Source organism: Hydra vulgaris, chromosome 13, assembly GCF_038396675.1.
Source record: "Hydra vulgaris chromosome 13, alternate assembly HydraT2T_AEP".
Classification (NCBI taxonomy): domain Eukaryota; kingdom Metazoa; phylum Cnidaria; class Hydrozoa; order Anthoathecata; family Hydridae; genus Hydra; species Hydra vulgaris.
In genome coordinates this window covers 57,661,353-57,686,157 of record NC_088932.1, presented here as the reverse complement: position 1 = coordinate 57,686,157, position 24,805 = coordinate 57,661,353, and the positions used below count along the sequence as shown (strand labels likewise).

At 27.9% G+C, this 24,805-nt stretch overlaps 1 protein-coding gene across 2 annotated transcripts; it reads left to right on the top strand.

Moving 5' to 3' along the window:
- Window positions 1-272: 272 nt before the first annotated feature.
- On the top strand, window positions 273-23,638 carry LOC105850213 (synaptotagmin-7). 2 transcript variants are annotated; one of them, XM_065814983.1, is made up of 7 exons: window positions 273-359; window positions 486-540; window positions 12,183-12,361; window positions 12,454-12,661; window positions 21,520-22,166; window positions 22,799-22,898; window positions 23,056-23,638. In XM_065814983.1, the coding sequence occupies exons 2-7, from the start codon at window positions 525-527 to the stop codon at window positions 23,379-23,381; spliced, it is 1,476 nt and encodes a 491-aa protein (XP_065671055.1). In that variant the 5' UTR covers window positions 273-359; window positions 486-524; the 3' UTR covers window positions 23,382-23,638. The 2 variants fall into 2 exon arrangements, with proteins under 2 accessions (XP_065671055.1, XP_065671057.1); XM_065814985.1 differs by having other exon boundaries at window positions 284-359; window positions 489-540.
- Window positions 23,639-24,805: the final 1,167 nt, after the last annotated feature.

Here is a 24,805-nt window from a genome sequence, read left to right as displayed (position 1 = left end):
CTATGTAAATGTGATTAGCAATTTAAAAAATATATAATAATTTTATTCTATTTATAGTAATAAAATTATAACAAACATGTTTTTAGGAAATTTTTTTAATAAACTTATAAAATTAACAAATAACAAAATGTATTTGAAAAATATCCAAAAGTTTCTGGTTTTCATAAAGAATTTAAATTTTTTAACATTTAATTAAATATTTACATTCAAATGCATTGTTGATATTATTGATTATAAAAAAAATTGTTTTATAAAAACCAGGCATTTAATTGCAAAATAGTAAACCTGTTTCAATTGTCACGTCTTAGACGGTTTCAGTTTTCACCTTATTTATTATAATATTTCGAGTTTGTCTAAAGGTATTTCAAAAAAATTTAAACATTAGTGGTTTGCGTAATCTTTTTATATAAAGTTAATCATTTATTCTAAGTAAAGTCATTAATTATCTTTCGCTTATTAAATTTAACAATTTTTTATTGTTTGAGGAGGATACATCGATGAGTTTTGCGATTGGCTGATTAAAAATGATAGTTGTAGAAGGTTTTCTTTTTTTATTATTACTTTTTTTTAAATACTTTTAAATGGGCATGAACACATAAAACACAGCTAAGTTCAACTACTTTTGTATATTTATTTATTTTTAACAAATTTTTTATAATGTACTGCCTAATGAGTTCAGTCTGTCATCAGACGTAAAATAAAGCTACCCAAATGGGCACGCGTCATCCGGAGGTCGTCCGTAAGACGTCTCCTGAACGACGCATGATCACTGGGACATTAACAATAATGAAAAGAAAATCATTTATAAAATATAGTTAAGAAGGCATTAAAAAGTTGAACTGAGGTATTATGAAATTATTTTGATATATTTGAATATTTTTCTTAAAAAGGGTTATCCATCTGTTTGATACATTTCTAAATACCAATAACACTGTTCAAAAACAGTGTGAAACATTTTACTACGTGAAACGTTTGCGCAAAGTTAATTTCAAGAGATTATCATATTTTTTCTGTTGTAGTTAAAAATAGTTAGATGTATTTTGGGGTGCATCCTGTTAAATATACCTAGGCAGTAACCTTACAACAATCATTCATACAGCTTGCTTGATTTTTGATGCTTCTTTCCAATATTTTTTTAATGCTTTCCCAATATATATGCCTTTGCAGATAAATCTAAGTTTTAAAACACTAAGATGGATAATGATTCATATTTATTATGGAATAGATTTATTTTTAAATTATGTAGATTTAAAAAAAACAACTTTGACATTATACTTTTTGAGTTCTATGCCCTTGACAAGGGCATAGAACTCAAAAAGTTTAATGTTTAATGTTTAAAAGTTTTATCTGAACTGTCATTAAGTATGAAAAATGCCAATAATTTAAATACTCATTTTTTTGAAAAGAAAGAATGATTCAAAATTTATGTTCTTGTATTTTAAGTAAATGTTTTTTTTGATTTTAATAGTTTTTAAATAATAATATTTGTAAGTACGCTAGGTGGATTAAGATGGTTGCTAGGCGGATAGATAAGTATGCTAGGATGGATTGTTATCAGTATAAATTTATGTAAAATTTTGTAAAAGGCAGAATTTGATTTGCGAAATGCCAAATTAAGTAAAGATTCTTAATTAAAACCGAAAGTTTGCGTGGTTGCTTTGACAAAAAAATATTTAAGACAGCTTTCTACTTTCCAAGCAGACCAAATATGCTAATTAAACAAGACCAAGATCAATATCATGGACTCTCGTGAAGAGGAAAAATATTGCACCTTTTCCCTTCTTTTGGTTTTAAATCAATACATATATTACCTGAAACTAATCTGCCAAATCGGTTGTTCAAAGCTGCAATAAAGATATCCTCTTAAATTCCAAATTTATTACGCCATTTAGAAAGAACCAAGTGTAAGTTGCAGCACATGTCTCAGCCCTTTAGAGAAAGATTTGCCCCACAAATACTCTCAAAAATAGTTCAGGGAAAACCTTTTGTCTTTAGCAGCAAAAGAAATCAAAGCAGCCCAACAAATTCACCTTTAATTTAATTTTAAGAGTTTATTAGAGTTAGAGTTAGAGTTAATTTAAAATAAAGAATTATCTCCCTGAGGAACAATTCAACTCGGTAAAACATCAAGCGGGCATCCTTTGCAATAACCCCAGCTAAATATTTATACTTGAATAATTTTTACATATATATTGGAAGAGAGTTTCGATTATAAAGAAATAAGAAAAGATAGATTTAAGGAAGTTTTTAACTAGTCTCTAAGCTCTTTAAAAACGTACAGTTAAAAAAATTTTCACAAAATTTCAAACTAATCTTTATTATGAACATAAAAAAAGTTTTGATTTAAGTTCAAAGTAGTGTCTTGCCACGATCAAACACTTTAAAAAGATTAAATACAGATCTGAATTTGATTGTATATTTCAGAACTTTAAGCCAAACATCAAATAGCAAGATGGTAGTGCCATATTTTTAAATAAATTTAATTGAGAGCAGGTTAACACTTTAGTGATTTCTTTAGATGCAGTGAAAAATTACCCACAGAATAAGAAACTATGGTACAGTTTGGGTTGTTGCTCACTACAAAGTTTTATCAAGTGTTGTGAATCTTTACATTCAATCTCGCAAAAAAGAAAGAAGTTAGAAATGGATAGTGTCAAAAGTTTTCACAAGTTTTAGCTCAACGTTGTTGATACTGCGTTAAGAAATGAAACCAACTCACGGCCGCAATAACGTCCTCTCATTCAAAGGACTGGGAAAGATACTGGAGTCAAGAGGCAAATTGTTGTTGGGGGTATTCAAAGGTTTTCAGAAAATATTGAACATATCTGATCGCTGATTAATGCAAATGAAGTGAAACTATTTTTGGCAGAAATACAAATGTTGCCAATATAGTTTGTGGTATTTAACCTTGATCAAGTATGCACCCTTGCACATGGCGGTTACTAATGCAAATATGTTCGGCAATGTAATTTAAAAGACATTTATTACCGAGCTTAGAAATGTTCTGATTTTGAAAATTATCCAACCAATTGAATAGCATTAGTCTTAAGGTGGTCGACCCCAATTCAAAACGTACTTTTTACATTTTTTTGAGTTTTATTTTAAAGTGATTTCTTTAATTTCAGTCATTGTAGAACAAAATTAGACTTTTTTAGTTTAGAATTAACTTTTTTTAGTTAAATTAGTATATTAGTAGGTCTAATTGATCTCTTTGATAGGATAGATATATTTTATTTATCTAACAACGCCCATAGCAACCGTTTTTCAGAGAGTATTTTAAAATTAGCATCTCAAGAATCAATAAATACATAACAAAAATAAAACTGTTTACTCTTGCATGGGTTTTTGATAACTTTGGCTATATTTTAAAAGCCTATCGCGATGTGCATTTACTGTAAAGTGATATATAAAGTGACAACAGCAGTACAGACATTTAAAGTTATATTTTAAATAGAAGTAAAAATTGCAAGTTCTTCACAAAAATGCCAAGTTCTACAATCACAATCTTCACAAAAGATCTACTAAATATATTAAAAAAATAATATTTTGAGGTAACCAACATGTTTGGAATCAAAGCATACATAGTTTTAACCAAAACTGTGTTGAAAACAAAAAAGGAAGCGAAAGTGAAAAAAAGTTTCTACAAAATATTGACTTTAACAATGTAGAAAATGAGCTTGATGAGGATAGTTACAATATTATAATAAACTTTAAAGTTTTAAAAACAATGTTTAATAATTGTATATGTAAAGAGTGTTGTTCAAATGATGGAAAGCTGTAATTAAAAAACATTTTACTAAACAAAAATGGGTTCTCATACGAGTTACAGTTATCATGTGATACATGTGAATTTATCTCAAAATACGATAAATCTCTTCAAAGTTATAAACAAATCTTAATCTCTCCAGGAAAACCTGTTGCAACTGTAAATTTTAATGCCATTGTAGCTTTTAGAGAACTTGGCAAAGGTTATGAATCTTTGCGTACTTTTGCAGCATTCATGAATAAGCCACCGCCTATGACGCCAAAAAACTCTAACTATTTGACTAACAAATTATACAAAGCATATGAGACTGTTGCTATTCAAAGTACTACTAAAGCTGCATTCCAGACCAGAATGAATCTTTGTGTTGATCATAATGAACCTATAAACTGTCAGGTATCTGTTGATGGTACCTGGCAAAAGCGTGGACATCAATCACTAAGGCAAAAATGAGAAAAAAAGGATAAATAGGGAAAATAAGAATAAAAATATTTAGAATAGAATATCAAAAAAAGCTAATAAGTGGAATCAAGCAAAATATTAAAAATTATAAATATAAAAAAATTATAAAAAATTATAAATAAATAACTTGTAAAAAAAAAAAAAGGAGTTTAAAACATAAAAAAAAAGTTCTTAATTTAAAAAAAAAACTAAGTTCCTAATTTAAAAATGGAATGCAAAAATAAAAAAGAACCTTATCTAAAATATTGTTTTATAAAATTATACTGTTTGTATTTTTTAAATTGTAGTGTATTTATGTGTATCTTTAATACTAGGGTTGAAAATTTTCAGAAATTTTTCGGATATTTTCCGGGATACGTTCAAAATTTTTTTTTGCAATAAACTTACAGTGCTGACAAAAAGTCTTGCAACAAGGCACAATTTTACACAAATCAATGTTTGCAATGTGTACACAAATGCAAAAAGTCTTGCAACATCATAATTACTTTTCATAATTACTTCCAAAAACAATAATACTTCCAAAATTATTATATTTTCACCAAAAACAAGTTCAATTAGGTTCAAACAAGTTAATTACATTGTATAATCATTTTAAACAGATGTACTATTAATATTTGGTAGGATATCCTTTGTTTTTTAACACAGCACTAATTGGTTTGGGCATGGATTTAGCAGGATTTTCACATAGTCCTGATGTAATTTCTGTGCACCATACATAAAGAATAGCATTTTTTAAACCATCTAATGAACTGCAGTTCTTAGCAGATACACGCTTCTTGATCAACATCCAAAGATTTTCAATTAGGTTGAGATCTGGAGAATTTCCAGGCCAATCAAGCAACTGTATGTTTTTTGATCCAAGCCCCTGCTTCACAGATTCGCAGTGTGGCATGGTGCTGAATCATGTTGAAAAAGTGTGCACTGATGAATAATCATGAAATTGATTAGAGATTCATCCAAAACGTTGAGGTACTTTTTTGCATTTATAGTTTCTCCTTTGGGCAGAAAGTATAAATCTCCGAGGCCATGAGCAGAAAAACAACCCCACACCATTACAGAAGGTGAATGCTTTACAGTTTTGCATGTGTATTTAGGATTGGTAGGATTAGAACTAGTAGGTCGACGAACAAAAAGCTTAACATCAGAGAACTGACGAAACATGGACTCATCACTGAATATCACCTGTGTCCACTGCTCTTTTGTCCAATCTTGATGCTTCTTGTAGAACTCAATGCGCTTTTTTCTCATCTTTTCAGTTACTAATGGCTTCTTAAATGGCCTTCGTGCAGGTAAGTTTAATTCCGCAGAAAGTATGTGACGGATTGTGCGCTTTGAGACATTAGAAAATGTTGGTATGCTGATCTGTAGGTCACCAGAGGTTATTGAAGGATTCATCTTGACCATTGTTATCATCCTGAGGTCAGTACGCTGTGAAGTGACTCTAGGACGTCCAGACCTCTTTTTAGGAGACAGGGGGATAACCTGCTTTACAACACGCCAAATTGTAGTGCGTTCAACCATGTAAATTGTTGCAATGTCGGCATGAGACATACCACTTTTAGCAAGACGTTGAATGCATGCTTTTTCTTCTTTATTAAGCTGCCGAATCTCAGCCATGATTTTCACTGAATTAATTGTTTAAGCTACAAAATTGTCTTTATAAATATATTTATACCTAAAGATAAAAATATAAGATAATAACACTGAGCCTACTCGGGTGGAAACATTAATTTGTGTAAAGTTGTGCCTTGTTGCAAGACTTTTTGCCAGCACTGTATATAGTTTAAGCAATAATACGCTCAAGTTGTTTTATGTTACTTTTACAAATGAAGACCACAGGGGAAAAAAGGCACATTTCACATTTTCCAATTATTTGAGTTATGTCCTCTACTATACAAACATAAGCTTGAAGGTTGCCAAAATAGTAAAATCCAAACCAAAAAAGTTCTATGTAATGCGACTTAAAAGTGTAAGATAGCAACTTTCAAAGACAAAATTTCATTTATATCAAAAGTGGAAATGTGTGACATGTGCCTTTTTCCCCCTGTATTCTTCAATTGTTTTTTTTTATACATATATATTAAATATCTTCATCTGTTATTGCTTATATTATTTTATTTTAGCTTGTAAATTTTTTGAAATATTAACTTGATGTTTTAAAATGTAATAAAGAACACACACAAAAAAAAAACTTTCTTTTGTGAAACAACGAAAAGTAGATGCTTTCCGTGTTAGCCTGTCTTTTGGGCTTGTGCACTAGATCTTTTTTTTTTTTTTCTTTTTTCTTTTTTTTCTCTCCTAGCTTTTACTTCTCTTAACTAAAATGTAAAATACTCAAAATACCAAGAATAAAATCTTTTTTAGATTAATAAGTTTTATTGTGTATAATTTTTGTAGAGTGTTTTGAAGAAACAAAGGTTATTTATATATGAAGATTGCATATAAAATTATAAAAAATATAGGAATATTTTTGTGTATAAAGATTGCATTTAAAACATCTTTATAAAAAGAACATCTTATAAATGTACTGTGTTAAGTATAATAATATATATAAAAATTACATAAGAAAACACATTTGATCTGAATGCTCAGTAAAATACTAAGAAATTAATTTGCTTGGTTTGATACTTAAAAATACGCACACGTAAATTAGCGGTATTAGTTAAAAAATACGGTGTACATTTAAACTATTTTAAAGTATAGAATAATTTTTTAATTTATTGATTTATTAAAGTCAAAAGTGCCCTCGCAAGGTTATGGCCAGTGAAACAGAAGTCTTAAATGTACTTTCTTAAACATAGCGACGGAATTTATGACCTCGAAATCATTAGTTCTTTTTCTTTATTGCTAACTATATTTTTTTAAATAGATTTAAATCATGCTATTGCTAACATGTAACCCAGTACAACTTGCTTATGTCCTGCTGCCATTGTAGAATACGCTTTTTTAGACAAGCGCTAGAATAACCCAACTATATTTTTAAATAGTTCAAATTTAGCAAAAAAAACTTCTTACTTTTTGCTTTTTATTAATCAATAACGTTGTTAAATTAAGAAATATTGTAAATATTCAACCAAGTCTCTTTATATATAGTTTTACAGTTTTCAGTAACTTGTAGGCCAATTTAATAGACATTGAAAGATACCTCTTCCCCTTTAGGATTAGGGGGTGCAAACTATGTTTAGTTTTAAACAAAGTTTGCTACGGCAATGAAAGTCAATATGCTTCGCAAACAAGACGATAAAACAGTTTTAAAAAAATTTTGAAAACATTATATTTGCTACTTATAGTTATAATATCAAAACTCAACAAAATACCAAAAAAACACCAAAAATCAAAATTCTTCTTTCAGAGACAAAATAGAATTGAATGAAAAGATTTTAACGAATGCTATAAATTATTGTAAAAAGTAATTATCAAGGCAACAAATTTCTTAGACAAGGTAGATATAATGTTGCTCCTAGAGCTATAAATCGCATTTTAAATGGCGTTAAAAATGGTAAAAAAAAGCCTTATTTTGATGGTTCTGATTGAAAAAAAGTGAGGATAGTATGCAAAGTAAAAAAAGACAAATTTTTATAAAGTATATAAAAAAACTACCCTCAATCATCTTAATGTATTAAAGTATTGTTTTGACCACAATAAATCAAAAAAGTACAAGATCACAATTCCCACTTAATTTTTAAAAATTTTGTGAGTAACAAAAAAATAGTTAACAAAAAAAAACAACAACAAAAAAACAAATATGTTGAGAGACCTGTGATAGTGCTAAAATGTCTGCACTCTTCTAGAATTGATGTCAGTATCCTTCATTATTTTCGTGAAAAACAAATGTGATTTTTTGTTGGTTCGATAAAAAAAGCAGGTGTATCAAAAATGTTAGATCAAGTAAATAATAGTTTACACCATTATCATTGCCAATGTAAATCATATTTGTTCTCTGACATAAAAACCTTTGATCGCTTTAGTTTCATAAAAATATTAAAAGAGATATGTTCATCATGGATAAGAAAATACTTTTAAATCAAAGCAGCAAAAGTTGTCGGTATTGAATTACCGAAAGTTGGTAGCGAATCTTGTCGGTATTGAAAAGCCAGGCTTAAGCGTTAACAAGACACAAAATGATAATTTTAAACAAAGAACAAGTTGTGTAGCTAATATACCCAGTCCCCAAAACATTGATCTCAAGAAAACTCCTGATTATTTCATATTATCAATGTGTTAGAACGGGTTCTATTGATTATTAAAAAAAAAACTTAAAAATACATATCAAGTTCTCCTTAATCGCATTGATTCGCAAGTGGTAACCAAAGATTCTATTACTATCAAAACAACAGGTGTACCAAGTACTATTTAAAGCCATCATATTTTAAGATAAATCCGAAAGACACCTCTAAAAATCATAAGAAAAACTCAACAAAATAGATTGATCAAAAGGAAAAAGGTCTTTAAAGCGGTATTTGAAAAAGAAAGTAAGAAAAAAATAAAGACGAAAAGAAGCAAGTGAATAAAATATCGCGCAGTAATAAAGAACAAATTAATGGAAAAATAAATATCAATTTAAAGGAAGGCGTTTTGTACTTGGCTACAAATAGTGCCTTACTTGCAATAATGTTTTATTTTCAGTTTGTGCCAAGTAACCCAGTAAAGTTTATAATATTTAACCAAAAACGGTCGGAGCCTCTGAATCGATTATCAACATTACCAGTTTTTTTTCCTTTAAGATCTTCACTTCCATTAAGGCGGTAAGCAACTTTAATAGCAGTCTATTAGAGTTGGAAGTTTCTGGAAGAGAAAATATGTTACCACCAGAGCGAGATAACGATTAATAGACAACTTAAAAGATTGCAAACTATATGAACCAGAAAAACAAGATGAAGAGAGCGAATTCCAAAAAGATGATGTTCGAGGAAAAAAACTAGAACTTTTAGAGCAAATTTGCAAACTTTTAGAAAAAATAAGAACTTTTAGAGCCCTTAGGAACAGTCACAGTAAAAAGATGAGATTGAACGATGAGTAATACAAGAATGAATTTTAGTAGTTGGCACAAGAGAGGCTAGCTCTTTAGAGAAGTGTCCATCAAAGTATTTATAGAAAAGAGAAAGAGAAGCAATATTAAGACGTTGTGATAATGGTTGGAGGTTGGCTGCAAGAACGGTTCAAACTATGTTTAAAATGCGTTTAAAATGCACTTTGTCTAAATGTGATAGGGCATCATTGGAAATATTTGCTCCAGAAAAGGCAACAGTATTCCATAAAGAACGGATTCAAGATTTATAGAATTAAAGAATAAAATTCTGAGTAAGCGATGCAACTTTAGCAGATGCTAATTTTGCAATTGATATGATATATGGTTTTCAAGAAAGATTGGAAATAAGAGTTATTCCTAGTAGATGAAGGGTAGATGACTCGTCAAGTACATTACTGTTCATAATTATTGGAAGTATAGATTATTGCAATAAAAATTAGCTGAAAAAAAATTGAGTTTTATCTGAGCTAGAGCTCACCAGCAACTGAGAGCCTTATGCTGAAGTAGAAGAAATGAGATCCTTCAAGCTCAAATTCCCCCTATAAGCAATTTAGAAAGTTCTTATCAAAGAATAAATGTTAGTAAAATTAGCAAACAATGCCACCTTAGATGTAAGAATTTCTTGGAGATTATTTATGTAAATTAAAATAAGTATAAGGCCAAGGATAGACCTATAAGGAACCCCTGAAGTTACAGGAAATAAAAAAGATTGCTGTCCATCGAGGATAACTTTTATACTACGATTGGTAAGGAAGGATTCAATAATCTTTAAAACGTTGCCTGATATACTGTCAGAAGAAAGCATTTGGAGAAGACCAGTGTGCCAAACTTTATTAAAAGAAATGTTGAGAGATTAAAAACTTTGCTTATGATAGGAAGAAGACTAATGGGACGATAGTTAGACAAGTCAGATTGCTGTCCAGAATTTTTGAAAATTGGGAAAACCGATGTCGCTTTCAAGGAGACTGGAAAACAAAACTCTGAGGAGCACTTTCTAAACAATTTTGAAAGTTTAGACGACAGCTCCGGAGAATACTTCTGCAATACTATAAAAGGTATGTTGTCCGGACCGCAAGCTATAGAAGAGTCTTAGCAGGAAATCCTTTAGATACAGAAGCTAGAGTAATACGAAGGTCAGGTAATGGATTATTCTGTTTGTCGGCTTTATCAGGTAGAATGCGACTAATTTTTTATTGGATCTTTGTTACTTTTTATAATAAAAATTGTGTTTTATTTGTTTATTTGAAACTTACTTGATAATTTTAAATAATTTATAAATTTTATTTGACAATGAAGATAGCATTTTATAAATACTATCTTCATTGAAGATAAATCTTCTTAAAGACTCTATGTGCATCTTGAAATATCGGTCTATTGTTTTTGATCAAATTTGAACAGCATTAAAATTTAGTTTTAAACTGTTTTAATTTGAACAGCATTAAGATTTAGATATTGTTTTAAACGGTTTTAAAAGTTAAAGTTTTTTGTCCTTTTTTAATGACCGTTGCCATACGTAGTCCCTATATCTTAAATTTTCGTCTTAAATATCAATTTTATGTTAATTTTTAAAACACATACACTATAAACCATTAGTCAGTTCATATTTGGCATAGAATGGAAATGTTTCAAATTATATAGTTTAATTCAGGCCAAAACCGCACTTAAACAAACTGCGTCTTAATGGTCTCTTATCAAAACAACGTCGCGAGGTTGTTTTATTTAGATAACCTTTGAGCTTTTTTCGTGGAATTAAAATTAGTTCAAAATTTGATATGAATAAAAAACGTGTTTAAAATACAACTGCAAAAACTTTTTTTTCAATTTTTGGTGTAAATGGGGTAAAATGGTTTCGCTATTTCCTTGTTTAACATAAACTTTATTCCAATAATAATTGAAAATACAAGAGTATAAAATTCAATTATTAATATAAAGGTAAAGGTACCTGCATACTCATCGTCAAAAATTATTAATTGTCATATAAGTAATAATAAAAAAAAATTTAATGGTTAATATCATTTTACACCTTTAAAAAATTTTTAATCATTTTACGCCTTTAAAAATTTTAACTTTTTTTAACTTTTTGAAGTTAAACAAGAATCATACATTGAATTTAGTAAAACAATAATAATAATAACAAATAATAATAAATAAGAATAATAACAGTTTTATTTCATGTTAGATAATAGGCAATTAAAAACCTAATTAAATAACGATTTATTCTTTACAATAATCAAACATCAAATATAAATCTATTAAAAAGTTTTTAAATAAAATAAAGTTTAAACGAATTGATGTTATGATAGCGACAGTGTCTTATAATTTTTTTTTTATGAGAACGTTTTGTATCTACTAATGTATCAACAAACTTTGGCTGCAATACCTAACAACCGAATTTATATAAATAGCTTATTTACAAATGCAATAATATCAACGGTGGAAACGTTAGAACTATTATCAGTAAATGTAAATAATATATGCTCATTTTATTCGTTTGATGCAAGAGTTTCAGCAACACTTAAACTTTGTCAACGTTGATCGATTTATTATTTACTTAATTATTTTGAAAAGACATATTTAATAAAAATATACATGTACTCAAACTATTAACTCATTAATTTTGACGAAAAATAATTGACAATTGTACTAACTTGTAAAGCTGATTTAAAACTTCTGGATAACGCTACTGAATCTTTTTTTAAATGAACTTTTAGATGGGAGAAAACATAAAGAAAAAGTACCATTCTGATTTTCGCATCAAGTATTTTTACTAAACATTAAAAGTCTTATCTACTTCAGTAATTTTGTACTTGTTTTAGCACAAAATAAACAACATTTAAAAAATTATTTGGATATTTAGCTAGGACATACCCATAACCTTATTTACTAACAAAAAAACCTTTAATTAAATGATTTTTTTTGTTTTCCTAGTTACTTTGATTCTGGCTGGAACATTTTTCTGCGTAACAGTGTTTTTTGCCCTGTTTACTTTATGCAGATATTTACGCAATAAAAAAGGAGACAAGCATAACTATGAGCCTATAGTTAAATATCCATATATTTCAGTTAGCGAATTAGAGGTTCAATTAGCAATAACGGAATTATCCGAGGTTTTTTTTTTTTTTTTTTAGTTTTTTTATTTTAATGGATTTTTATTTTTTCTAAATTAAGTTATGAATATTTTATTAATTTATATCATTAGTCTAAAAGTGTCTTTGAGAATGAAAGGGTTAAATCGTTTGGACAAAAAGGTTCTCCAAATAATGTGGACTCGGTTAGAAATCATCTTAAATGTTCTAAATACGACTGGCCATTGGTTGTCAGAGAAAGGTCTTCTTCTCAAATAGAACTAAAACAGCGTAAGATTAGTCTTGGGGCAATGGAGCAATTAGAAAAACAAGGTAAACGAGGTAAGAAATAAATAAACTTGTTTATAAATCGTTATCCAGTGAAAAAAAAAGGTATTTTTTTTTTCACTGGATTAATTCGACGCAATATAAAATGATTTCAATAACAAAAAACTTAAAGTTCTTTTATTTGTAAGTATTTTTTAATGTAAACATAGTCAAGGGTACAATCTTTAATATGTTGTTTCAATTTATTCTAAAAAATTCCAAAAACTTTTTCAAAATTGTTTATCAGATATTAGATATTAAATATCAAAACTCTAAAGATTAAATATCAAAACTTGACTAAATTTTAGAAATACTGATCATATGTAGTCGATTATATTTTTAAACTTAAAAATTGAGCAAAGCATATACTTACCAATCGGTATTTCATTTGTTTATTGTTCATTGATAAAATTAAAAAATAAAAGTTATGTCTTTAATTATTTTGCTTCAAATATACGCGGATATAGTGAATTTCCACACTAACAGTTTATTTTATTAATATAAATCTTCACCTAATATAATACCTAAAAATAAACATATACATAAGAAAAAGTAAGAAATTTGTCTTAAAATCCAAATTCAAAGTAAAGATCATTTCATTTGGTCCATAATGGCGTACGATTTCAATATACGCATCTAAGAAGTTCGAGATAAGCCATACAAGTAATTGCGACATCAGAACAACTGATAACAAACTGGAAGAATCGAAGTTAAAATAAAAGATGAAGACAAAGTATTCTATTTTGATAGTTTCTACCAATCTTACCTGGCAGCTTGTACCATAATAGCGTTGAGGTAATGGTATAAACATGCGAAAAGAAAGGAGGAAAGAGATTGGTCAACTGATAAAAAGCGAAATGACATAGAAGAATTTAGTAAACACAAAAAACCATGCAGAAGTATGTGTACAAAGTTTGTAGATGCCAAAAATACAGATAATGTTCAAGAAACTGACTCAGAAGATCGGGTTTAAGACTTTATTGTTGCACTGTCAACCATGCCAGAAAGACTCTCTTCATGTTCGAGAAACAAACATATGTTGATATACATAAATGTTCTAGATATATGTAAACTTATATAATTTCAAATACAAATATTTATGTAAAAATATAAGAATAACCTACTGACAAAATTTTCTGAAATTTTTACAGAGGTTTTTTTCTCAAAAATACTATCTGTCATTAAATACTTATTTCAGCTATCAATTGAGAAGAGCAAAATTGCAGATTTCAATTTTTTTTAATTATGATCCGAGGCGTCATAATTAATTATTACTTGGTTATTATAACTGATCCTAAACGTCGTAATTAAATATTACTTGGTTATAATAACAAAATGAAAAATAATAGTATTAAAAAGGATTTATATATTTAAGGATTTTTTCCTTTTATTCATCAAATGAAATTGCATCTTTTTAATTTCTGACATATTATAACTGCTATAGCTTACTTATACTTATGAAGTTTTTTTTTTCTTTGTAAAATCTTTCTAATTATATTTTATTTTATAAAGAACTCCAACAGTTTTCTCAATTTTATTGCATAAGTTACCGATGTGGTATTTCCATGAAAAATTTTCATCTATAATAACACCTAAAAAGATTTATACATAACTGTTTTTGTATAAATTTTCTCAATGCGCTCTCGTTTCACACGGTATTATATGTTTTTTGAAACTTGGTGAAAAAGAAATAAACCCTGGTACAGTGGTTGGAGTTTTGGTTCAGAACCAAGAGGTCAGAGGTTCGATGCCGGCTCTAGCCCTATAAACAACATTGAAGGAGGTGTGAACTTCATTGTTAAATGCATTTCCGCGGTGTTCTGTGAAAAGACCGCAAGGATTTTTGGAAGCACCTTATTAACCACAAAAGAAAAAAATAATAATAATATTAAAAAAATTTGGTCTTTTTCATGTTCAGTGAATGTTTATTTGATTTGAGCCTCTCAAAAACTTTCTTTATACTACTTCAATTACTGCGTGTTCAGTTGAATGGTTTTTCCGAAAACCAAACTGTTTTGTGTAAAATAAATTTTTTTCATTAAAATGCTTATAGTAAATTATAGCTTATAGTTAATTAAATATAGCTATTATAAATAACATGTTCAAAGTTTTTTGAAATCAACCTGTTTTTATATTTATGCATAAAAATTAAGTGTTGGTAAATATTGATTTCATATATATGTACCATTTGCATATTTTTCATTATTAGTTTTGCTTTTTTTTTTTTACTATATATAATTCTGCATGGACATTTTTGTGAGGAAAATTTTTTTCTAGTATTTTTGGTTGAGTACAAGCCCATGCAGCATTAGAATAGTAAAAGAAACAATGTATTAGACTAAAATAAACTAGTTTCAAACTTTCAGATGTTACGTATGGCCGAATTCGGTAAATCAAATCAATTAATTGACTAATTTTTTGAATATAATTTATGTGGGGAAGCCATGATAAATTTTCATCAATAAGAATTCCTTAGAATTTTATTGACTCAATTTTTTCAATTAGTTTATCATTTAAAACCAAAACAGGTAATTTTAAAGAAAAACTTATAACTTGTGATTTCTTATGATTTGTTTTATTTATATTGAGGAAGAGTTTATTAGTTATTAGTGTTCCTTTCTTAAACATTCCTTTGACATTCCTTAATTCGAAATTCATGTCAGAATAAAGTTGCTTAATGTCACTGTTTGAAAGGAAGTGGTTTATGTTGTTAGCGAAAATTAGTGAGTTAAGCTTTGCTGATGCATTATTTAAATCATTGACAATAAATAATCCTAGAGTGAAGTTATTATTTTTATTATTGGTATACTACTTCAATTACTGCGTGTTCAGTTGAATGGTTTTTCCGAAAACCAAACTGTTTTTTGTAAAATAAATTTTTTTCATTAAAATGCTTATAGTTCTATTATAAATAACATGTTCAAATATTTTTTAAATACAAGAATGACTGATACAGGTCTATAATTAGAGAAATCAGATCATTAGTTTTGTAAATTGGATATGCTTCCGAGAAAATCGCTTCATTTATTGAAAGTTTTAATACTTCCGAGAAAATCCCTTCATTTATTGAAAGTTTTAATGCTTCCGAGAAAATCCTTTCATTTATTGAAAGTTTTAATGCTTCCGTGAAAATCCCTTCATTTATTGAAATTTTTATAATATGAATCAAAGATTTGGAAATGTACTTTTTGATTGAGATAGCTATATTACCAGAAATGTCATCATGGTCCGGTGATTTATTTTTTTTCAAATAAGAAAAGGCTATTTCATACTCTTTAAGAGAAATGTTGCAGTATTGCGAATATAATATATTTGTTGACAAATATATTATACTTGTTAGTAAATATATTATCGATTCAGTTGCCGAATTTTTTGTTAGCCTTGTTGGTTTATTTATAACTGGTAAAATGTTTTATTTAAAAAACATGTCAAAAAAAGGCTTTGTTTTGGATACTTTTTATGTCAGAACGTTTAAGTTTATGTCTCCGGCAATATTCAAACTATTTTTTATTTATTTGTTTTTAAAAGTGCATTTTTTATGCACTTTTAAAAACAAATAAATAAAATATAAGAGTTAAAATATTATTTTAACTCTTTTTCAATTTTCAAATTAAAATTCAATTTTATCACTCTGCGGTCGATATACCTAACAACAATGTACGAGTCTAACTACGAACTATGTTTTTATTTTTGTCACTTATAATTTCAATGAATAGACTTTCTTAATTAAAATTTGACAAGCATAGTCAATTTTTTTAACTTGCATGAATATTTGTCAAAAAAAAAAAAAAAAAATATATATATATATATATATATATATATATATATATACATCATATATATATATATACATCTACTCGTCCTCCATTTTATTTTTCTTCTTCGTGGTTGACTTATTAATTTAAAATTAAGTTTTTTTGTGACTAGAATCTTGTGTATTTTCGTGCCAAGTCTGTCTAAGAGATATGACGTCAAACGTGTAATTTATAGTATTTAAAAAGTCTTTAAACTTGTCCAAGTTTTAATTAATGCTCCTAATATTTGCATGTAATATAAAAAATAAATTTATTTATTTTTTTCATAAATTCATAAGGATCAAAGTACGGTGTTTTCATTAAACATCGTTGAGTTTCTTGAAAAATATTTGTGTTATTTATCATATTGCCTTCAAAAGGTCAAAATTAATATTTTTAAAAACTTGTTCAAAAACAAATATACAAGAGTTTAGCTATAAATATATCAATAAAATATTTATCTTGAAGTATTGAATTTTAAAAAAATATTAGTTTCAACAAAAAAAGAGTTTTTTTTGTTGTTGAAATTTATGGACAATGTTATAATACTTTAGCATAAAAACCATTTTGTTTATGAATTAGCAATTATTCTTTACATTAATTATCCTTAATAAAAATATTCGTACCTTTTTGCTTCGATGCGTTATCTGTGATCGTTTTTTTGTACTAATAGTTGTGCAGTTTTAAAACCATTATTCGTTCGTGATTATCATTCCTAACTCCAACTCGATGTTAAACGCATCCGGCAACTGTCTTGTAAAGGCCTGTAAAGAGTAAACAAGTTCTATCTGTTGACCAGCCTCGCACCCCTTCTTCATCTATTAGGCTGGCGCAAATATATTTTTAATACATTGTGTCCAGGTTAGGATGTTGAACGCTGGATCTTCTTCTTTACTCAATGCATGGGTTTTGCTTATGTCTCTGTTTTTATAACTAGGCAAATCATTCTATTATCTCCTAATGAGGGTACAGCTCTAAAACTCAGTTTTATGGTTCTGAGGTCGGCTGGTAGACAGGTTTCCCGAAATTTGTGTCTTCTCGTTCTACAGCTTGCTAACCAATAGGTTCTATTGTGCATTAGATAGAGGTGAAGAGCTTAAGGCTATCGCACTTTACATTTCTAAAGCTTTTGATGAAGTTCGGCATGCTTGTCTTCTCCATAAGCTTTTTTCTTATGGTTTATCAGGTAGCCTTTTTAAGATTATCGAGTCCTACCTTTCCAATCCTAGTATGAAAGTTGTCCTCGATGCAGCATTCCTCTTCATATACTAAAAATTCAGGTATTCCTCAAGGTTCAATCCTTGACCCTATACTCTTTTTAATTTACATTAAAGATCTTCCAGATATTTTCACATCTAAGGTGGCATTGTTTGCTAATTATAATACCATTTATTCTTGTCATGATAAGAAGCCAACACTCTCTGATTGCTTGGAGAGGATCTCACTTTTGCTACAGCATGGGGCTCACAGTGACTGGTGAATTCAAATAAAGCTCAACTTTATTCAGCCAATCGTTATCGCAATAATTTAGATCTTCCTATATTTGTGAACGGCAATAGACTCGATGAGTCATCTACCCTTCATTCTCTAGGATTAACTCTTACTTCTGATCTTTCTTGGAAACCGTATATCAAATCCGTTGCAAAATTAGCATCTGCTAAGGTTGCATCTGTTTATTGAGCTTCGCACTTTCTTACTCCGGATTCTATTCTTTAACTCTATAAATCTTAAATCCGTCCTTCTATGGAATACTGTTGCCATATCTGGGGTGGATCTTCTAATGATGCCCTTTCCCTTTTAGACTAGGTGCAAAAACGCATTGTAAACATTGTTGGGCCTGCTCTTGCAGCCAACCTCCATCCATTATCACATCGTTGTAATGTTGCTTCTCTTTCTCATTTCTACAAATACCATAATGGGCACTGCTCTAAAGAGCTAGCGTCTCTTGTGCCATCTACTAAAATTCATTCTCGTGTTACTCGTCATTTAATTAACTCTCATCCTTTTTCTGTGACTGTTCCTAAGTGCTCCAAAAACTCTTATTCGTCTAGTTGTTTTCCTCAAACATCAGTTCTTTGGAATTCGCTTCCTTTATCTTGGTTTCCTGATTCATACAATTTGAAATCTTTAAGTCGTCTGTCAATCGTTATCTTGCTCTATAACCTCCATCTTCTCTCCTCCAGTAACTTCCAACTCTTATCGTGGTTGCTTGCAGCCTTGTTGGAAACGAAGATGTAAAAAAAATAAAAAACAAAAAACTAGCCGTAAATGCTTTATTGAACGTATAATTAGATATGTATATGTGATTACAAAATCAAATACGTCATCGTTAAAAATGAAAGTAGTAGCACTTGATCAAAATTAAAAAACAATTTAAATTAGCTATATGCAACTCTTAATGCTTTTATGTAAAATTTGGATGAGTCTGACTCAGAATCATGAAATTAAACATAGTTACAGGCAACATAAAAAAACGTCATTTGAAGAGAAATCTTAGCTACAATTTTCGCTTAGTTATAGCTTAGCTACAACTTATTTACAAGTTTCCCCAAGCAACAACTTAGCAACAAGTTTTGATGTTTCTAAGCGAGAAACAATAATAGACTTTGAAGGATGCATCTTACTTCAATTTACAGATGGATATAAAATAACTGAATAAAGATGCTTCCCGACAAGTAAATTTTATGTGGGTCACATGTGTTATTAAATGATAGCCACACTCGATTTATGGAATGGCATTAATATGTGCCTTTGGTGTTTATACACTTTAGATGAGAGCTATTTATGGCCCACATGTAACTATAACACTTACGCTACTTGTGTATTATAAATACCACAATGACCTTTATATATTTAGAGCTGCCTCAAAATCCTATATTGAAAACTATGGCACTTTTTTATGTGACTTTTGTACCAAAAAAATTTATTTTTAGATCCATCTTTTAGCATTTAATTTTTCAGAATTAAGTTTTGCATTATATTTTGCCAAAGAAAATACTTTTTAGGTTTAAGTTGTGAAAAATCTTTATGTGTATTTGTTTATTCTTAGGTAATATACATGATGAAGATTTATAAAAATATCTAAAATTATTGGGTACTCACGGCTTTGGGATAATAACGACAAAAAATAAATTTTTGAGAGTTTACATTTCCTTTATAATACCAATTTTAGGCCTGAACTTATCATTAGTTTAAAAAAAAAATTAATTTATTCCCTGTTTATTGTTTTTCAAGTTTAAAAACGCATGCCTATATTTGGCTATTATTTCTAAAAATTTAGTAAAACTTTGAAATTCAATATATAGAGAACCAATGGGTACTTTTTTTTAATTTAGGAATTGAGTTTTGAGTAGGAGAGAAGAAAAAGATACCATAGCTTTTGTAATGTTTGACAAAAAGTTAAGGTTTTTAGTGAAAAAGATAATTTATTTAAAATAAATTATCGAAGCTACTCATTGTTTCAAAAAAACCCCACAAGAAGGAGCAGTTTTAGACGACATTAGGGCAGTTTAGGAAAAATAATAAAAAAAAAAACTTTAAATAAAATTTAATTTTTATTTTTTGAAGGTTTATTTTTTTTTTTTGAGCAGCAATTATAAACAATGGCAAAATTAAGAGAATTTTTACCAATAACAGAATTATTTTTATAAATATATAAAACCATTAAATAACTTTCTTGAATATTATATTCAAACAACTAAACTGGAAATACTACTCTAACAATCTCATAAATACGAAAGTATTAACTATAAAAAATAGCAAAGTATAGGGTGTGAATATAAAATAGATTGATATAAACACGAATAAAAGAATCTTGTTACCCAATTGAAAAAATAAAGTTTATAACATTCAACCAAGTTTAAATGTTGTGAACTTATGAAAATAAATGAGGAAATAGAATATTTGGTGGAACAGCTGATAATTTTTAATTTTTTATTATTTTTATTCTGTAAACCAATGTACTTTTAAAGAAACTGAATACACCTTTATTGTTTTATTAAAATCACAATTTACTGCAGTTTTTAATTTTTCTTCGTTTATTAATTTTTCACATACTTTTTATGGTTGTGTACCATTTTTAAACTTTGCTTCATTTATAATTTTTAGTAACTTAGTTTGCTGATAAGATTGTTAAGGGACGCACTGTACTTCCAAATGTGTCCCATGAAACCTGTCTAATGCTGCCTTAGTCTTATTTTCAGAATATATTCCACAAAATTTTGGCAAATAATTAATGTCTTGTAAGTAAACTTTTTATTCCTTTTAATAAAAATAAAATAAAAAAATTTGTTAGAGAAGAAAGTTTTTCAGTATATTCTTACGTTTTATCAAAAATTGTAAAGCGTTTGTAGAAAAGTTTGCATCTAAATGTCTTTCTAAAAAAAATCATGTGACGGTTGCGTCATGTGACGTCATGTGACGGTTGCGTGCAAAAGTTTTTCCAATCGGCTAACATATTTAACTTGGTTGCGAAATTTGTACTTTTTTTCTAATTTTTGCATTGTCTTAAACTACCCCTATCCTAAACGGCCTCCTTTTCCCTACTAATAGTAACAACATATAATAATTTTTTAGAGAATGTAACCAACAAATATTTTTATTCATGCCTGATTCCTAAAAAAAGTCTTTTTTAATAATATCAACGCAGTATTTTAAATTGCATCAAAAACAAATAAAATAACACGCGTTTTTAAAAAGTTAAGATTCTGAACAATTTATAAAGAAAATTTCAGTTTTTTTAATTTTTTTTTACGCTCTAAACATTTTTAAATCAATATTCAAGATAAAATATCAAGTCTAATTTCTTCTTAAAAGTTAAAAACACAAATTAAAAATAAAGCTAAACAAAAAATCTTATTGAAAACTGTGATGAAATTAAACAAACAAAAAATCTTATTGAAAACTGTGATGAAATTAAACAAACAAAAAATCTTATTGAAAACTGTGATGTAATTGACATTAAATAGAATGAAAGTTAAGCAAGAGTTTTTTTTTTTACGAGTTTTTCATCGATTTACTTTCATAAAAATTCAAAAAAAAAACAACAACAATAGTTTTTTTAATTTATGGTTATTTTAGTACTCAGCTCTGATCTGCGTTCACATTCAGAACATAGTGAAGATTATAATTCGCCTTGTGAAAATAATTCACTCGACAATGATGTAGAATACATTTCAACAGATAGTTTACTCAGCGATAGTGATCAATCATGGTCAAGTTTTTCCGCGACTGGCATGGTTGAATGTAATAAAAAACATCTACATGGTATTAAAAAAAGAATTGCTTCAAATCGCAGGAACAACCAAACTTGTTTGTTAAAAAAAAAAAAAATGGGAACAATAGCAATGAAAACTAAATTTCTAAGTAGTAGTAATACTTTAGAAGTATGGATTTCCCGAGTAGTGTATTTTAATAATAAAAAGCAAAACTGTTGTCATAGTTTTTTTGTTCTTTTGAGTTTAATGCCAGAAAAAATGCAAGTACGAACTTCAAAGCACGTAAAAGATAGCAGTGAGTTCAACTTCAATGAACAATTTTTTTTTCACGATATAGATGGAACACAATTGAATAGATACATTTTAGAAATAAAGTTAATAAAATATAACAAGATGAAAAAATTTCAAAACGAAGTTATTGGAGAAGCACAAATACCCATAACTGATCTTAATTATTCGAGTGAAGAATCCATTATATCTTTTGATCTTTTTTGGCATTTCAAGTCCAAGGTAAGACGTGTTTTGATCATAAGTTTTATATCATTTTGCTTTTCTTAATATTTCTTCTTTTTAAAAAATTTTTATATCTTTTCCAAATGCTTTTATTAACTTGATGAAAATGTAATATTCAATAATTAGTTTTGCTATAAGTCAATTAATTTAATTAACTTTAATTAAGTTTACTTTTTATATGGAAAGAAAAATAATAATTTTTAAAATAAAAATATTAATTGTTTTCCAATTTTTACGCGCGTTTAGCTTATTTGGATAAGGCGTTGACTTCGTTTGGCAGTGGTTCGAAAGCCGCCACTTCCTAATTTTTTTTTTTTACTCACGGATGCAGCCGAATGTTAATAAAACAAAATAGTAATAACAGAAAAAATTTAATACGAAATTTGCGTTTTAATGACATTAGGTTGTATTAATAGCATTGGATTTTAAAAATTCGTTTTTAATTTTACTTGTTTTTAATTGATTCAACTATACAATTTTTTAATAGTTATATAAACTGTGTAACTAATGACCAACTGATTTTTTTTTATCTGTTTAATTTTTCCATGATGTTAATATTAATTATTGCTTTTGTAATTATTCTTTTATGATTATTAATAATAATAATAAAATCATAAATTGATTTCTAGGCATCTTTAGGATCTATAAACATTTCATTATGTCATCAAGCTACAATATCCAAGCTCAATGTGATTATAATTCAAGCAAAAAGTTTGCCAAAGTTTTCAAGTAAATTTAAACATTATTAAAATTAAAAAAAAAAAAGTTTTCAGGTAATTTTGAACAAATATGAATATTATGAAAAATTATGAAATATAAATAATATTAAAAAAAACATTATTGCTTTTAAAAAAACTTTAAACTTATTTGAAATTTTGAATTTTAGATCCTTATGTCACCGTTTCATTATTTCGAGAAGAAACAATCGAAATGAAAAATACATCAAAAAAGTACAACATGCGCGATCCTATATTTAATGAATCAATAGAATTTGATATTAGTACAGATGTCTCGAATCCACTTTCGGTTTATACAATGGTTGTTACAGTTAATGATATAAGTTTCCTAGGTAAAAATCGTGTTATTGGTCACGTGATATTTAGTTTGTTTTCTCCACAAAAATCTGCTGTAACACATTGGCAAATCGTGCAAAATTCTCCCCACCAATCATATTCAGAATGGCACAGTCTGATAGATCCAAATGAAATCTAAAAGTTAACTATCCAAACAACTAGTTAAATAATTTTTATTCTGAACTTTTTTAAAGATTTTATTCTGAATAATTTTGCAGATTTTATTCTGAATACTTTATTCAGTAGATTTCATTCTGCAGACTTCATTCAGCAGATTTCATTCTGCAGAATTCTTTTTAGTTTTTGTTTAAAATAATAACTAGTTTAAAAATTGCGAATTTTCAAAAGCACTTGTAAAACTTTATGTTATTTTCAATGCTATTTTTCAATGTTATATTTAATTGTGTTTTAATTTATTTAATACGTACAAAAAACGAGACATTAAAATAAAAATTGAATTACAATTCATTTAATACGTCCAATAAAATGTGACAATAAAAATATTTTCTGATGTTTTTTGTTTGGCATAAATTTGGGCGACAATTAGGCAACACTAACACAGTGTTTGGAGTTCCTATACATTGAATTAGTTAGGTAAATATAATATTAAGTTCATATACGGTTTTAGTACTATTGCTACCTAAGACTATAATGTTAACAAATAATACTAAAAAATAATGTGTATTTTATTGATTATTGTTTAAGAGTATTTAAAAGTATTATAAAGTACAAAAACTAAACTGGTTTACCCTTACAACTTGCTAAACATGCACTAGTACAACTTTCAATAAAATAAAAAGTCTGAACACAGTATGTATATGTATATATATATATATATATATATATATATATATATATATATATATATATATATATATATATATATATATATATATATATATATATATATATATTATATATAAAGTATTTATTTTGTAAAATGTAATTCCTCACAGGCAAAATGTCCGATTACTTTGTAAATTGATCGAACAATCTGAGGTTTTAGCGGGACAACGTCCGATGTCCGACCGTTAAAAAGAGCCCTGATATTTGAAAACTGTATGCTGTTCATTTTAATTCAAAAGTAAATGTTGCTACTTGGGCACCACAAAATTGTTGCACAAGTTGTTCTTCACGACTAAGCTGTTGGTTAAATACTGGCTACCCCCCATGTTATTTGGTATTCCTATGATCTGGCGTGACTTTTAAAATCATTCCAATGATTGCTGTTTAATCTTTCCCTTACTGCCATTAGACCTGGAAATATATTATATGTATCGTATCGAAATGTTCAATCCGATTTTCGTTCAATACCATACTCAGATTTAATTTCAATAAACAAAAAACCTAATTACTTGCTTAAAGAACTATACACCGACGCTGAAGAAAAAGATGACGACCAATCCATTGTACATATAGATAACAACTTCCTTCCATCAACATCGGATTTAAATGATTTCAATTGTTTTTACAACTTTAATTAAGTGATTTGATCTAAGATCTAAAGCAAGCTAAAGACATATTAAACTGCAAGCATCAAGATTAAAAAAAAAAAACTTGTAA